The sequence below is a fragment of the Argiope bruennichi genome, chromosome X2 (assembly GCF_947563725.1).
Source record: "Argiope bruennichi chromosome X2, qqArgBrue1.1, whole genome shotgun sequence".
NCBI lineage: Eukaryota > Metazoa > Arthropoda > Arachnida > Araneae > Araneidae > Argiope > Argiope bruennichi.
The window spans coordinates 94,992,295-95,008,615 of NC_079163.1; the positions used below are offsets into that span (position 1 = coordinate 94,992,295).

A 16,321-nucleotide genomic window follows, 5' to 3' on the forward strand; every position below is an offset into this window, starting at 1 on the left:
ACTTCAAAAAATGTTTTAAAAATGCAAAGTTCGCTCATCGTTTTGTGTGGCGAAAAGAACAAATCGCTTTATCTTTAGTCATTGATCTTTGCTACAGAAATGTATTAAAATTACTCAGTCATACCTTGTCTTAGCCCAGTAAACAAAGTTCTCACTAGATTTCAATTCCACTTTGATTCAAATGTCCCAAATATGCTTTGTTTTCACTTATTAGTCCCTGGCAGGTTCGAATCTAGTTGTTAGTATGACTAAATAAAACTGTCATGCCACAGAGGCGTATTTCAATTGAAAACAATTATCATCATAACAAATACATCTCCTTATATATTTTGTATATATTGATTTCTATTTCTACACAATATACAAAGCTATTTCCATGTGCCAGATGATAACAAAGACGAGACGACGTGCTTGACACGAAATAACTACACTATGAGTTATTGTTTCATAAGTATATATCATGACGCTTAAAAAATGCTGATTTTGCGCACAATTCTGTGCAGAGAAAGAAGAACTAGTCACTTTATCGTGCGTCATTGATCTCCACTACAGAAGTGCATCTGATGGAATCCGAACGCACACAGACAAGGAAGTACTTGAACTTTTCCATCTCTTACAACCCTAAGCTAGACGATAGGAAACCTTTTGTCTCCGATTTGTTATCAGCGCTCTTCGGCATCCAAACCGAGCAGAGCAAGAACAATGCTCGAAAAGGATCAATATAATGAATGTTTCAGTTCGAATGAAAGCATTGTTATTGGATAAGAAAGAACAGAATTTTTAAGGAAAGAAATAATTACATGCGTGTCACGCATATTGGTGTGCAAAGAAGGAAATTTTCGCATCAATATGCAAGTCGAGTTTTACAAGCATGAGAAAATTACTTGAATTTTTAAGAGAGAAACTGGTAAATATGGAAAAAAGTATTCCCTTTTTAACATTCAACGTAAATAATTTTGATCCTCTTATATTTGAAACAAAATTATCAGCTCGAAGTATGTTTTCATCTTAATGTAAAGTTTCAATATGTAATAAGGAGATAAATCCCTTGATGTATGCGGGCAATTATAATAAGCGATGTAAGAGAAATAAGAGAAATAAAATATTTTGATGTGGAGGGGAATTATTAAATTTGAATATCTGAAAAATTAAATTACGATAGAGTACGAATTGTTAAAATACACACCTGATGAGAGAAAGCATTTTAGTTGTTAACCAATTCTACAGAAAATGAATAATAATTCTGAGTTCAGTGATTTCCACAATTAAGCATAAAACTGTTACCGGCTTGTAAGACAGAATACAAATTAAGTTTAAGACTTTTAAATACTGGTGATTCAGATGTTGTACCATGCGATTTTTACTCACAGTTTAAGAGTTGATAGTACCATTGAAGTATGAGAGCTCCATTCCCTTTAGCAGCTAATCTGTGAAGCCCTTAATTACCTTTTTGAGAGTTTTATTCCCCTTTGATTTTTATCCTCCTATGTGTGGAGGTGGCTTCAAACTTATACAGCATCAAAATTTTGCAGTCTCAAAGTAACGAAGTTTTAAAATGCATGATTAAATGTAATGTGAACGTAACTAATACTAAAGAAAAGAACGTAAAAATTCATTCTGGACTGAATTGATTTCAATATATCTTTGATTATTATAACCGCAGAGATTTTAATCCTTTTGGTCTTTCTTATCTGTTTCTTTCATTAATCTGAATATAAATATTCATTTTAAAGTCTAAATATTCATTCACTCTGTATTTGAATTCTAAGATGATTCCCATGGGAAAATATTTGAAAGCAAATTTTGAATTCACGACAACTACCATCATTTCCTGTTATTATTTCTGTGAAGTTTTAAGATATTAAATTCTCCCCAACACACCCATTTTGTCTCTTTTTCAATTCTGTGAGAAATAATTTACGAAGAAGCAGAGAATCCATTTTCATCTAAAGCACATTAAGAATAAGTGGGAAATGTTCAATCCCCAATCTTTTTCTCAAACAATTGCTTCCCATTCAATAAAACCGAGATTCATTAATGGAAGCATTATTAGAATTTTAAGCGAAGTATTTTTATGTCAGTGCTTAATGCTTTCATTTTCAGAGTAAAATTCCATTTCTAATACGCACTAAAACACTTTCCAGCAGAATTTACTAATTAGTATTCTTCAACCTTCAAAAATATTTTAAACTATAACGATAGAGGTTTCAATGGGATTTCTATTGGTAATTTTCAAATCTGCATTTTAAATTGCTATGCACTTGAACTAAATTTAAAAAAAAAAGAACTTGTACAGTTTTAACGCACTTTTATTTGACTCGACCATATTTTTAATGATAGAACTGTGTAACCGATTTTTCATTCCCTTATTTATATTATACAGTTTCGAAATTTTGTACATTTGAATGATCTTGAGGAAATTACATAATTTTGATATTTTTTTGATTTAATTATCAGCTAATCGATTTATTTAATTAAATTTTACTTTTTCGAGTAGCACAATCTTGAGATGAATTTCGAAAAATGGATTTCAAGATTCAGTGTTTGAAATAATTAATTATTAATTAAAGATGGAAAATAAACAAAATAAAGAAAATTTCTATTTTTTATAACATTAAAATAAGTGTACTAATTTCTTAAGCTGCTAACTATCCGTTCACCTGTGTGGATGATCTATTCTTTAACCTCTTATAATAAAAAAAATGTTTTTAATTTTCAAACATTTTTAAATTAAAAAAAAAAAAACATTAGTGTTGAGCTATAGTTTCGCTCGTATATAACTACTTTGTTAAAACTATAGTATATGATTTTTGTGTCGAGACATAAATTTCGCCAAAAAGATTTAACATTCCAAACACTACGAATACGGCTGATATGTCTGGAGACAGTCTGACACTAAGCAATTTAAACGGGAGGGGGGGGGGGTATGAATTTTTATTCTAATTAATAATTTGAAAAATATATATTTGCATATACAAAGAGATTTGGCTTATTGAAATCTGAATATTTCCTAGTAAAAACTCAATTTATACAAACATTCGAATTAAGAATATCTGAACATGAAATTGTGTGCAACGAAAGAAGATAATTTTTAAATCTAAAAGGACAATAATATTCATTTTCAATATTTAACTGATTTTATAAATAATTAATAAATGCACAGTCAATGATTTTAATGTAATATTAATTATTATATGTTAGTACATATTTTAGAATTTATAATTCAAATGGAAATTTATTTTTGTATTCTTTTTTCCTTTTTTTTCCCCCAAGATTTTTTTGGTGCGAAAAAATGGCTTATTTTAGTATCTTTTGCATACGAAAACATGGAATTATGGAATAAAATGCCAGAACCCCAGCTTTTTTTTTCTTTTGATGTACGATGTATTTATAGTAAGAAAGTACCATAATCGTCAAGGAATTCGACTTCGATGTTTTGATGAATATCCACGCTTTAGATATCCATGGGTCCGAAAAGGCCGTTTTTGAATTGTTTCTATCTGTCTATATGTAAAAACTATAGTTTATAAACGAAAAAGTATAGTTTACAAACGCAAAGTTTTAGGCATAAACATAGTATGTGGCCTTGCCACTGAATTTGCAGATCTCTTTCAAATTTTGAGCTAAATCCATTTTTTCGAAATTTTTGCCCTTTGATGATCTCTATATTTGCGAATATGTGAATGCGTTACACAGAAATGACTTAGACAAAAGAAATTCAATCTATGACTTTATCACCATTATTGTAGACTAATGTCAATTTTTGGGCTAAAATCGCTGAAAAAATAGTGCCATTCATTCATACAAAGTTTTCTTCACCATAATATGAAACACGTAACACACCATATTGTGTCAGTAAATGAGAAGACCGAGAGGAGAATATTCCCACCGGTTTTACTTTACTAAATTAGCTCTGCATTGATAACTATAGACGAATAATTACATATAAAAAATTCAGTTACCTGTTTAAGTAACATATATAATAAAATAAATATGAAAGAAAATGATGTGGAATTTATTTTTACTGCCAGTCTGTTTGTTGAACTTGATAACTCCAAAATCCAACGAACTAGAGGTATGAAATTTGGTAGGTGAATTTCAAATCAAATTTGTTTCTAATAAAATTTGGACAAAATCCGCGCAAGGAAATTCCTTCTTTTGGTCTGTATATATATATATAGTATGTATAAAAGTAAGAATTATAAACAGATAAAAATTGTATATATATGTGTGTGTTTCTGTAATGATATCTCTTAGTATAATTTAAATACTAATTAATTTCCTATTTTATATCTTAAATTAGCCCGTATTACTTTATTCTGAGATTTTCTTTTATATTTTCTGATCTAAATCAACCTTTTTTTTATTTAATTATATCTAACACGCAATCTAAAAAGTTGATGACAATGCGGTTCTCGCAAAGAGCCGGAACAGAAATCCCTCATACTCACGGCATTTCTTCCGAAGGTAGTTAGGTTTCCCTTTCTTGAATCAACGCGTGTCACGGAAATCCCTAAAAAAATCTCTCAATAAGGAAAAGGCGCTGGGGAAAAACCTAAAATTTTTCCTCTTGTGCCCCGTTGTGATAAGATACATTCCAACGGTAATTCCCACCCCGAGTATAAACCATTCCACCTCGTGGAAAATGAAATTGAAGTTAAACTCTAAATTGTCTTTTTCTGCCGGCTATATATATATATATATATATATATATGTAATATTTTCGAATCCTGTCGGCTAAATAATTTGTAACGTTAGTTGAGGCAGAATGTAGGTTCGAAGCAGTGAAGAGACTTGGTATTTTTAATTTCGTTTATTCTCTCTCTTCTCTCCCGGGAGACAAACATGATTATTTACAAGAAGGCGCAAAAGCAGAAGGCAAAAAGGACCGAAGAAATGATCACTAGTCTTATGTAACATAGGATTTCTGGCCATTCGCCAATTCAATACACGTGGTGACCTTTGACACCTTTTCAAGGGTACAGAAGATATCACTTTCATTTGATACGTAGTACTTACTGATGGCGCATTATTTTTACAAAGGGATTAATTAAACCGAAGGTGGAATTGGATCAAGAAATAAGAGAATATTTTTAGAATGAAGTTACCTTGGGCTAAATTAAGATAAAATCATGGAAATTAATTAAATTGAAATTAGAATTAAAATATCATTACACACACACACACACACACACATATATATATATATATATAGGCAAAGAAATAAATTTATAAATTGGAAAGCACGTTAAACAATCAAAGATCTGATTTTATACACTACTAAATTATCGACAGCTTAAAGTTTTAAATGTGGCAACGACGATGGTTCATACACAAGAAGAGGGGTAGGAGAGGGGCAGACGATTTTTGAAATATCTGGCGACTTATCGATTTCGTCTAGAGATTGGTATAAAGCGATGAAATTGTGAATTCCTTGTCTAAATTGAGAAAGTTAGCATATATGCTGTTATCTTAGCTAGAATGGCAGCGAGTGTTTTCAAATCTCTTTTTCTAACATATTGATAAGATATTAAAATTCATTTTATGGGGGGAGATAACGTTATCGTTGTGACACAGACTGGAATAAATTACGATGCTGTAGATTTTGATGACCTAGGCTTGTTTCACAAATTTCCGTTAGGTGAGGCAAGTTTCGTAACTATGTAATGGTATGATATTCTTTCTTTTTCCCCCTTTTTTCCTATTCTTCAGATTTTTTTTTAAGTGGTATTATCTTTCTACGTATCTGTAATGGTTATCCAAGCAAAAAGATTTCACTTTAGAAAAAAAAAACTTTTTTTTTTCGCTGGCAGGAATATATTTTTCAAAACACCTTTTATTTTAAAGTAAAATAAAGTTAAAATAATAATAATAATAAAGGATTTTTTTTAAAAAAATACATACTTTTATGATTATACTGATAAACAGGAAAAGGTCGACCGATCTCTAAGTCCATCCAGCTCAAAAGAAATAGAAATAACGAGCAATCGAATTTATCATTTTCTCACTACACTGATATGATTAAAGGTAAAAAATTAATTCAAAATAGAAGCATTATTGTTTCTCATTACATGAGAAAATTTTATATCGATGGTTTTTTAATATCTGCAATTGCTTATAAATTACGGGCTGAAAAGGTAGTTCAACTCTTAATTTTGACTCCTTTTTAATCTACGTATAAGAACTCGTTAGAAGAATCTCATTTCTATTCGTTTTATCCACATAATTTCATTCCTCGTGAAATTAGAGGATGGTGAGAAGTGAACTTTTCTCTTGCACATATTTCTGCTGGACAAAAGGAATTTAGCTCATCCTCGCTGACAAGGTGTATGTGTGTGTGTGTGGGGGGGGCGTACACAAAATAAATGAAGATCAAACATGAGAAACTCCTTTAAGTATCAAAATTTTTGAATCTTAAGTATCAAAGTGAATTAAGTATCAAAATTTTTGAATCTTAAGTATCAAAGTGAATTAAGTATCAAAATTTAGCAAAATCCTTGCTAAATTAAGAATTTTAAAAATTATGTGATTTTTTTTAAATACTAAGAGAAAATACTGTAAACATCAAAAACATCGGTCTCGAGAAATGTTAGGCTTCCTTAACCCTGAAGAATTAATTTTTGGAATAATGTTTATTTAACTGCTTGTCTGTTAACACAATAAGTCAAAAATGCAGAAAAGACAATCGAATGAAATTTGATATATGGTCTTTATATCAAAATTGTATCCATTCCCTATCGGATGAAATCAGCCAGTATGAAAAATGTCTGCTCGTCTGTGTGCCTGTAGATACAATAACTAAATAATAAATACAAAAAAAAAAGTCAACACTTTTTTTATTTGTGTATTAAAAAGAAAAAAAAACTATCAAAAATCTGGAGATTAAAATGAAAAGCGTAAAAGCGCGAGCAGCAGAAATAAAATCTTTGAATAAACTGAAATCTCAAACATATTTATAATGTATTTAAATTTTTATATATTGAATGTTTGGAATTTCTTGCTTCGTATGATGTTCTTGTGGCTTCGTAACCTTCTTCTATTATTTTCTGCGCCTCATATATTTACGATTTTTCTTTTGACATTCAGATTTTCGACTGCAAAATTTCCATTATATGCTGTAATAAAAGCGTTTTTCAATTATATTTCCTAGTTCTTTAATTTTTATTTTTATGAATATTACAGTTTATTACACAAAATGATTAAAACTACACAAAAAAACCTAAGAGTTATTCAGGAAATCAGACCAGTATAACTGGTGCTGTAGTGTCGTATTCAAACATATTACTATACCGTGAGCATTCGTTTTTATTCATATTCTAAACAGTCGTGTAAAATTTCGTCGTGAAAAAGTTGCCATCTATTATAATTATAGGTTTTTAAGGATAAATTTTCTAATTTTTACATAATATATTATTTAATATTCTCCGAGAATTGTAAATATTCTGTTCGCTTTTATAATACTTCTATCAAATAATACTTTTTAATTCTTACATTTTCATAACCTTTTTTAATTTCTTTCCTTTGCTTTTTTTATCTGTGAATGGTCTTTTGAAAAATTAAAATGTGAATTTCAAAGCAAAACCACATCACGTATCTCACGCTAAAAAGTGACATTTCTGAAGGAAATATTTTAAGGGAATTGGGATTTTTATCATATTTACGAAATATTTTAACATTCTATGAGAATACAATAATTTTTTCATATATGTGGCGTAGTTTCTGTATAATATTGTTTGATTTTCAATTAAAAAACATTATTTCCACCTTTTTGCAACATTAATAAAACAGAGTATAATATTTACATTCTATGAGAATACAATAATTTTTTCATACATGTGGCGTAGTTTCTGTATAATATTGTTTGATTTTCAATTAAAAAACATTATTTCCACCTTTTAGCAACATTAATAAAACAGAGTTTAGTACCTTTTTATTTTTATTATTTTTCCATTATTTCTTTAATTTCTTTCATAAATCCAATAATTATAAAATTTTAAAATTATTATTTTTTAAATGAATTTCTAGATGGCGCTACCTCGATGAAATCAATTTTGACTAGACTAATATATTAATTGATAGTTAAAAACTGTAAAATTATTAAAATATTATTGTGTCATCGGGAACTAAGAACTTTCCAAAATTTAATAAATCTTATATATGAAGAAGAGAATGAAAAATCGATTACAAAATTTCATTGTAACAAACGTGAAGCATGTGACTTTAAGTAAAGGCGCTTAAAAATACAAAAAGGGGAAATGAATGAAATTTGGCATTTGATCTTGTCACCAGACTTGTAAATCCTTGTCAAATTTTATACCAAATATGCCTATGATTTGTCTGTCTGTTAGTCTGACTTAATGAATTTGTTAAGCTTTCCCGGAAGTTTGATGAAACATTACCATGTATTGTTTAAAGAGACATTTTTTTCTAATTCACCGAGCGATTTCATATTAAAAATATATTTATCGCTTAAGCTAGTCTGATAAATTAGAAAATGACATATTTATCATAGCAAAGAACCTTGATTTGCGAAAACAATGGTTAAACTTTAATAGTTACGGTTACAATGTGAAATTTTGGAAGATTTCAAACAGCAACACCTACCTTTTTTTTTCTTTTTTTTTATTGGAATGTGATCTCTGTAGGGAAAAACCATAAATAGCGCTGGAACGGTTCCTACAGGACGAAAATTGCCGGTGCTAGAAAAACTATGAAAGAAAGAGAAAACAGCTGTGGCGCTCACCAGAGCTCGGCTTTCTTTCCTAATGACATCGCATTTCACACTTTTACTCTGATCAAAGTATATCGAATCTGTCTCGAAATGAGAGGACGACCAAGCTACGCAAATTTCCTAGTTCGCCTTACATGACTGACGTCGCAATAAGTGAAAGAAAAGGAAGTGTGAAACGCGTGCCACGTACCTTGTTTTCTTGTTCTCTAAACAATACGTCACTTATAGGGAAACAACTTAATAAAATTGTAACGATTTATTACCTTAACGGACAAAATGCAGAAGCATTGCGTGTCCTCTGCAGAAATGATGCCGTGTACTGTAAAAGCTCTACGAGACTTGATATGCAAATTTGGAGCACATGCAGTCGATCTCGCCCTGGACGATTTTTCGCTCCTGTCGAGGCTGTTTCAGAAGTCTATGAGACGATAAGATAAGTTTGTCTTGCAAGTTCACACAATGTTTTACACTTTCTACATTTCCCGAATTCTACTTTTCGTAAGATTTTAAACTCTGTTCTCCACATATTTTTATATCTGTTTCAGAGTGTCCAGATATTGCAAATGGGTTGAAAATCAATTACGTCTAGATTTTGGTAATGAATTCCTCATCCGCTATGACAATGATAATAGCAGGCTTTTATGCATTCTGTAGACAGACTAGGCCCATTTTTCGTTGACTTTTAATGTCAATTCGAAAAACTGCGTGCATTGGTCGAGTAATAACCCTCACAATGTACTTCCGTTACACGAAGAAAGAGTTACTGTGGAGTAAAGTATACAAAGCTCCTTCATCCTCAACTCTTATATTTTTTAAAGAGGTTCCTGTCGAAGTTCTACAAGCGTGTATAGTAGCGAGCGCTCGCTATCTAGAAATGCTGACTAATTATATAATTTCCGAATTGTTACAGCAAAATGTTCCGTTTGGCGTGTGGATGCAAGATGGCATTCCATATATGTGGTCTTTCGTCAAATGTTTCTTAACACAATTTGGTGTCAGATTTATCCACGCCATTTCACATTCCCGGGCCGCCGAGATCCTCCGATTTCACACCGATGGAAAGTGATTGTGGAGATACCTGAAATCTAAAATGTGTGCATTTAACTAGCAAACTGCGCATGAAAGATGCCATCAGACGTCAGGTTCAACAGATTCCTTCAGCCGTGATATATGCTGTAGCGCTACCCACCGTCTACAGCCTTCAAAGTAACTTAGTATCTAAAGGAAGTCACTTGAAAAATGTGTGAAACGCAATAAAATATTTTCCTTTTTGTTGCTTCTTTGTCCTTGTTTATTTTCAGTTTTCCTCTTAGTCTATGAAGCGCCGGTGATTTTCGTGCCACAGGTACCGTTCACTTTGGAGAATACATTCCAATGAAAAAGAAGGTATTGTCATTTGAAATTTTCAAATTTTGCTTCACTAAATTTAACTATTATTTTTCATATGATCCTTGAGCTCATACTTCAAAATAACTTTAATCAAAATTTAATTCAATCTCTGTGAAAGTTATGTTAGCTACGGGCTCATATATCGTGATAATTTTTTGTAACCATTCTGTAAATAAATATAAAGTAATATTTAACGTGTACAGAAATGTTTAATTCAAATTATCTTTAATGGTTTCTTGAATTTCATGTTTCAGTAATATTAAAATATGGTGCATTATTTCAATTTGTTTTATCAATCCAAAATTAAAATTTAAAAAAGTTTTATTTCTGATTTTTTTTCTTTTTTTAAATACGCTAAGTGTCTTTCTAGTAATCGTTAGTGAACAATTTTAGAAGACCCTTGATTCCCTCAAGGACATTAATGTTGTACTTATTACTCAATCAAAAGAGCAATAAAAAATTTTTTGCTACTAGAAAAAAAAAATTAAAACGTTAAATTTGAAAGAAAATACTTATTGTGAAGTTTAATTGCACAATCACTGTAGTGTATTAAAATTATTTCTTTGTTTATTTAATCTAATAGTTTTAAAACCATATAACATTTTTATTATAATTATCATTATTCGTTTTATTTGTTCACAGATGCTTTAATTTTTTTTCTCTGTAAAACTCAATTGCAAAACTTAATTATCTTCATGCCTGAAGCAAAATGAAAATTTTCAACAAAAAAAATTGTAATGACAGCAAACATAATTATCTTGCGCTCTATACGCAAGAGAATAGCTGGATTATGATACAATGGTAATATATCTGTATATGATAATAAGCAAAAGGTCATGGAAACAAAAATATGCATTGATTATTGTTTGCAATAGGATCCAGATTAATTTTTAGAAATTTGTTCATATTTGTATTGCGGTAATTTCACTCTGAACTGCAATTTTCCTTTATTATCTAATAAAGCCTTTTTTTAATTTCGACTAAATTAATATAAGGAATGAAAGGAAAATAATTAGATAGTTTTATTTTGAACATAGATTAAAATTATTTGATTAACAGCATTTTTTGTTTAATTAGAATTTCTTAAGAAAATTTTTTCATTCTTCCAGGCAAAAATGTAGACAGAGTTCATTTTTAATCAAATATTAAATTATTCAAAACTAATTTAAGAAAAGCAAAAACGGCAGAAATTGAAATATGGGTTGCTACGCAGAGTAAGGTCAGAATGAAATAAATTTAATACTGCAGACAGCCGGTCGAATTGCAGAAAGGAAAAGGCATATAACCAATCACAGAGAGCGACATTTCGTTATTACATTCGTTGTCTAGACAAGAGATAATAATTTCAGATATAACGTTAGTTGATTTTCATTAAAATAAAGGGTATAACCTACAAGTTTGATGAAAATTATAGTAGCATCGTTCACGAGATATGCAGCCTTTCATAAAAGAATCCTGACGAAGGAAAATTGAGAGATCTCAGAATCGTCTTTTATTCTTTTCCTTTTTAGAAACAATTGCGATTTAATTTTTAACTTTATTCTTTAACGTCTTTTATTTGTACACATCACAACCAGTCACAACTGCCTTTGTAATATTTATTCTGTTTTTCTTCAAATGCTTTTTGTTTTTTTGCGCTTTGTAAAATTTATTATGCTTTCGCACTTTTTTCGCAGTATGAAATCATATTATATTTCAATCCTACTTGTTATTCTCAAGTTGTAATTTTTATCTTTAAAAATTTAATAAAAATTTGTTTTGTTATAACCGAAGATTTTTTTTACTCATGTGTCTCTGTAACACATGTAGAATGTAAGTTTTGGAAAATGCAAAACTTTCGCATTACTTCGAATTGTTAAAATGTTGAATGTTATCAAAAGTTCCAATATTTTATCCGTTTGCTTGAAAATATAATTTTGAGGAGAAAATTATATTATCATTAATACGTAGTAAGAATTTGAATTTTTAGTTAAACTATATTTTAAACTCTACCGATGATTCATATTTTTTATCTACTATCTGTTGTACTGAAATTTCATTTTGAACGATTTTTTTTTTTTTGTGTGTGTGTGTGAATGTAAGATTAATATTTAGTCTGATCTCCATTTATCTAATAAACATTTCTCATTGAAAACGGGTTTTTTTTTTTTTTGCTTATTTTTAACGTTTTGATTTCCATACGTCATTACACGATCGATGTTGTCTTTAGTTGCTGATTTCAAACGATTCTTCACCACCTGCGCATACAATTTGCAATAAAATATCAAAACGATAAAATGGAAGTAAAATAAACAAGTTTTAAAGATTAAAATGCAGAACATATCTGACGCAATTCATTTTTATTCATTATCATTATTACAGTTGAAGTTACTGTAAATGTAATTTCAACTGTAGCTCGCAGTAGGTGTATTTATTACAATGTTTTGATAAGACTACATCACCTGCAACCCGAAGTACAAGTGAAATTAAATTGGATGTCCATTAATAATACTCATTTGGTCTGAAAATATTTTCAAAAATGAAAATATATTTGATAATTTACACATGAACTAAAACTTGTTATCAAACCAATTTTAATTTTTTCTTCTTTTTAAGATAGCGCTTCTTGTTTCATGGCATTGCCATGAAATCCTACCTGTGAAGAAAACTTGTTATATTTCCAGGGAATTTACTTTTGAAAAAATAACAAAGAAAAATTGCATAAATTCAATTTAAAACTTTTAAGACTATGATTCAACATGTAATTTTTTTGTAACTTTTAAAAATTAAGAATGTCTGAGGAAAATAGGATGATGACTGATGAAACAGAGGATGCGTTCAATTTATAGTTGAGTTAAGGGTTTTATACGAGCAGTTGTTCCTTCAGCTGCTCATATAAAACCCTTGTTTATCATACATATTCAGATTTAAAGAGAAAAATAATATAGCAAATTCTATAAGATAATGTTTATGAAATGCACGAATCGTTAGAAGGGAATGGATACGAGAAAAATTACTAAAACTCAAGATTGAAAAAAAAAAAAAAAAACCTAAGCAATTCAAAATCAGTTGTATAAGAAAGATGATGAGTAAAGGTAAACAGGGATTTGAATTTCATTTTAAAAGAAATCAAAAATCGAAAAATAGCTTTTTAAAGACATGCCTTTGATACATCCAAGTGCTTTGATGCGAAACATGAAAAAAAAAAAAAACCTTCGTACATAACTGTAAAATAATATGAATGTTAAATAATGTTAATATCCTAGCATTGAACATTTTTATAAATTTCTTAGTAAAAGCTTTAGAAATAAATAAATAAATATCGATTAATTGCAAGAATTCAGGGAAAATAATTTAAAAGTTTAATTTCAAACTTGATGCTGAATTAAAAATAATAGTTAAAAACCTCAATTGTTTAAATAAAATTTACTTACGAGAAATCTTTCTTTAGTCAAAAATACAGACTGTAAATCGTTTCATTCTTCAGTACTGAATTATTCAAAGTAAATTGGAAAACAGACAAAAAATAGCCATGATATAAATATGAATCTCTGCCCTGTGTAAAGCTAATTAATATGCCTTTTTACTTATACATGCTGAGAATATAGATGATATTTAATGAAATGTAATAATATTTTAAATTTACTAGTATATACGTGAATGAGTTTTGCTGGAATTTACTAAATTGTGAGTAGTAAATTCCTTGTTTTTAAATACTTTGCTGGAATGTACTTGTGAGTAGTAAATTCCTTGTTTTTAAATACTTTGCTGGAATGTACTTGTGAGTAGTAAATTCTGTGTTTTTAAATACTTTGCTGGAATGTACTTGTGAGTAGAAAATTCCGTGTTTTTAAATTCTTTGCTTCTTTCGTATTTTGTGGTTGTTGTTTTTTTTTTCCTTGTTTTTAATTTCTTGATTCATTCAGATTATTTTTGTGATATCAAATTAGTTTAGTTTTTTTTCCTTGCTGTTATTTAGGGGATTTTTATGTGAAATTCTGGAAAAGTCAATGGTTTTTAGCTATTAGCTCAAATTTTGTTCAGTTCTATTTTTTTCAGTTCAGTTTCGTTCTCCATTTTTAAACAATTTAAAATACAGCTGAAGAAAATTCAATGAAGATGAAGTGCATTTGCACTTCAATGATTAATTAATCTATTCTTGATGCAATTGTAATCTGTTATTCAATTTAATGTATTCACTATGCAAATGATTTACTGTATTCATGTTCTAGTGTTATTATTATTTTACTATTTTTGTGCTTATAAAATTATATTTTGTTTAGCATTTCCTTTATTTTAAAAAAATTCTGCCTTTTTCATAATTTTGATTTTTATATTATGCATCGCGCATATAAAATATATACCGTATATCAATATTCTATAGTCAATATAAATATTTGCTGTACATATATTGTTTCGTGCAATTTTTTCTATTACAAAGATGAAATTTTAAATTCCTTTTGAAATTTTATATGAACATATAAAACATTTTCCAAAAAATAATTATCATATTATAACATATTATTTGATGTTAATTTTCATCTTATATATTGTTGGGTAAAATAACTTCAAATTGTACTGTTTTTACCATATTAGATCTTCTATTTGACAAAAAAAGGAAAGAAAAACTCCGAGAAATTCAGAAAATATTTGGAAAAAATAAAAAATGAAAACCCAATAAAAAACAATCTTTAATTCTGTACCACCAATATTTTTTACAGCCTGTTTAGTAAAAATATAACTTGAATGCCTCTTTCTGTTTTTACAACAGTACCATTGTTTTCTATCAATGCATTATTTCTCTTAAAACATGGATAACACCTTTTGTTAATAAATATTTTTCAATAATCCCAAATACAATGCATTCTTATTTTTGAAAAATTAAAATTTTAGTTTGTTGAAAGAAGTTTATTCTATACACTCAATTTTTTCGAATTAATAAAGATCAGTTTTCAAAAATGGAAAATTGCACGCAAATATTTTAAATATGTAAATGTTTGGATTAGCTCTCTTTGTAGAATTCAGTAAAATATATTATAATATCCTAAACTCAGCACAATGATGCGGTGTTTACGTTCAATGCAAATTAAATAGAGAAAACGAAAACAAAAATCATGGTTTTATATCCAAATTTACTATAACATACAAAATTACAAAGATATATTTATTTTTGTTTAACAAAAATAATCAATTTCGCATGTACGGTTCAGGTTATATACTTCAACAATACATTAATGTTAATCCAATCCATATATAGGCCGCGGTTGCCTGGTGGTAAGGTCTCGGCTTCGGAACCGGAGTGTTTCAGGTTCGAGACCCGATTCCACGGAAGAACCGTCGTGTAAGGGGGTCTGTTGCTCGTTAAATCCGTCCTGACCAAACGACCTCCCGCTGGCGTGATGTGGTGTGGAGAGGGGGGTGTCAGCTCAGATTTCGTCCTCGTCATCTGACCGCGGTTCAAAATTACGAGGTCCGTCCCAAAATAGCCCTAGTGTTGCTTCAAACGGGACGTTAATATAACTAAACTAAACTAAACCAATCTATATATCTAACCATTTTTAAAATCTCCAAATCCGTGGGAAATCTTACTACATTAAGAGCAGGGAAAATCAGCCCCCCACCACTAAAAAAAAAAACTGAGAATGAATCTGATACACATTGCAACGTCATTCAGAACCGAGTGATATACTTCTTTAAGTCTAATATTTCTCAAATGTATAAGTTGATATTTTATCTTATATATATTGATTAATACAATCGCTTTTAGATGTTTAAATACGACAAGCTTTTGTGTCGACCAAAAAAGTGAAAGTGGAAATTTTTTTAAATGTACTTTCTTAAGCTAGATGTCTGTTCTTTAAGTAAAGCATACTACAATTTATCAGAACATTATACATACATTCCATTATTTATTACAATAAAACGCACAGCACATACAATTTCATTCTTTGAAAATTATATGAACATTCAATTACTCGATAAATATTAAAATAATTAAAAGAATAAAAATTTATGAAGTCTTATTAAATAAATCGTTGTCTGGCAAGCTTTAGTATGATTAAAAAAATTCATCATTCATTTTTGATTTCTAAATCATATGTTGCTTAGCAACCGTTGCTGTCCTTAAAAGTCTCGTAACATATTTTACTAGCAGGTCATTCGGAAATGAATTTTAATTTTTAACAACTAAGTTAGACAAGAATAGATAATTTTTAAGTTGAG

General features: G+C 29.2%; 1 protein-coding gene across 3 annotated transcripts in view; it reads right to left on the reverse strand.

The window, feature by feature from the left end:
* LOC129960610 (glutamate receptor-interacting protein 2-like) overlaps window positions 1–16,321 on the reverse strand; it is a 223,371-nt gene that overhangs the window by 180,494 nt on the left and 26,556 nt on the right. Inside the window, exon 1 of one of the 3 annotated variants that reach the window (XM_056074135.1) lies at window positions 8,605–8,927. The exons of 1 other annotated variant lie outside the window; for it this stretch is intronic. In XM_056074135.1, the coding sequence (XP_055930110.1) occupies window positions 8,605–8,656 (52 nt within the window). In that variant the 5' untranslated portion in view covers window positions 8,657–8,927. Of the gene's footprint in view, window positions 1–8,604; window positions 8,928–16,321 lie in introns of those variants that run through there. One more of the 3 variants, XM_056074139.1, reaches the window with a different exon arrangement.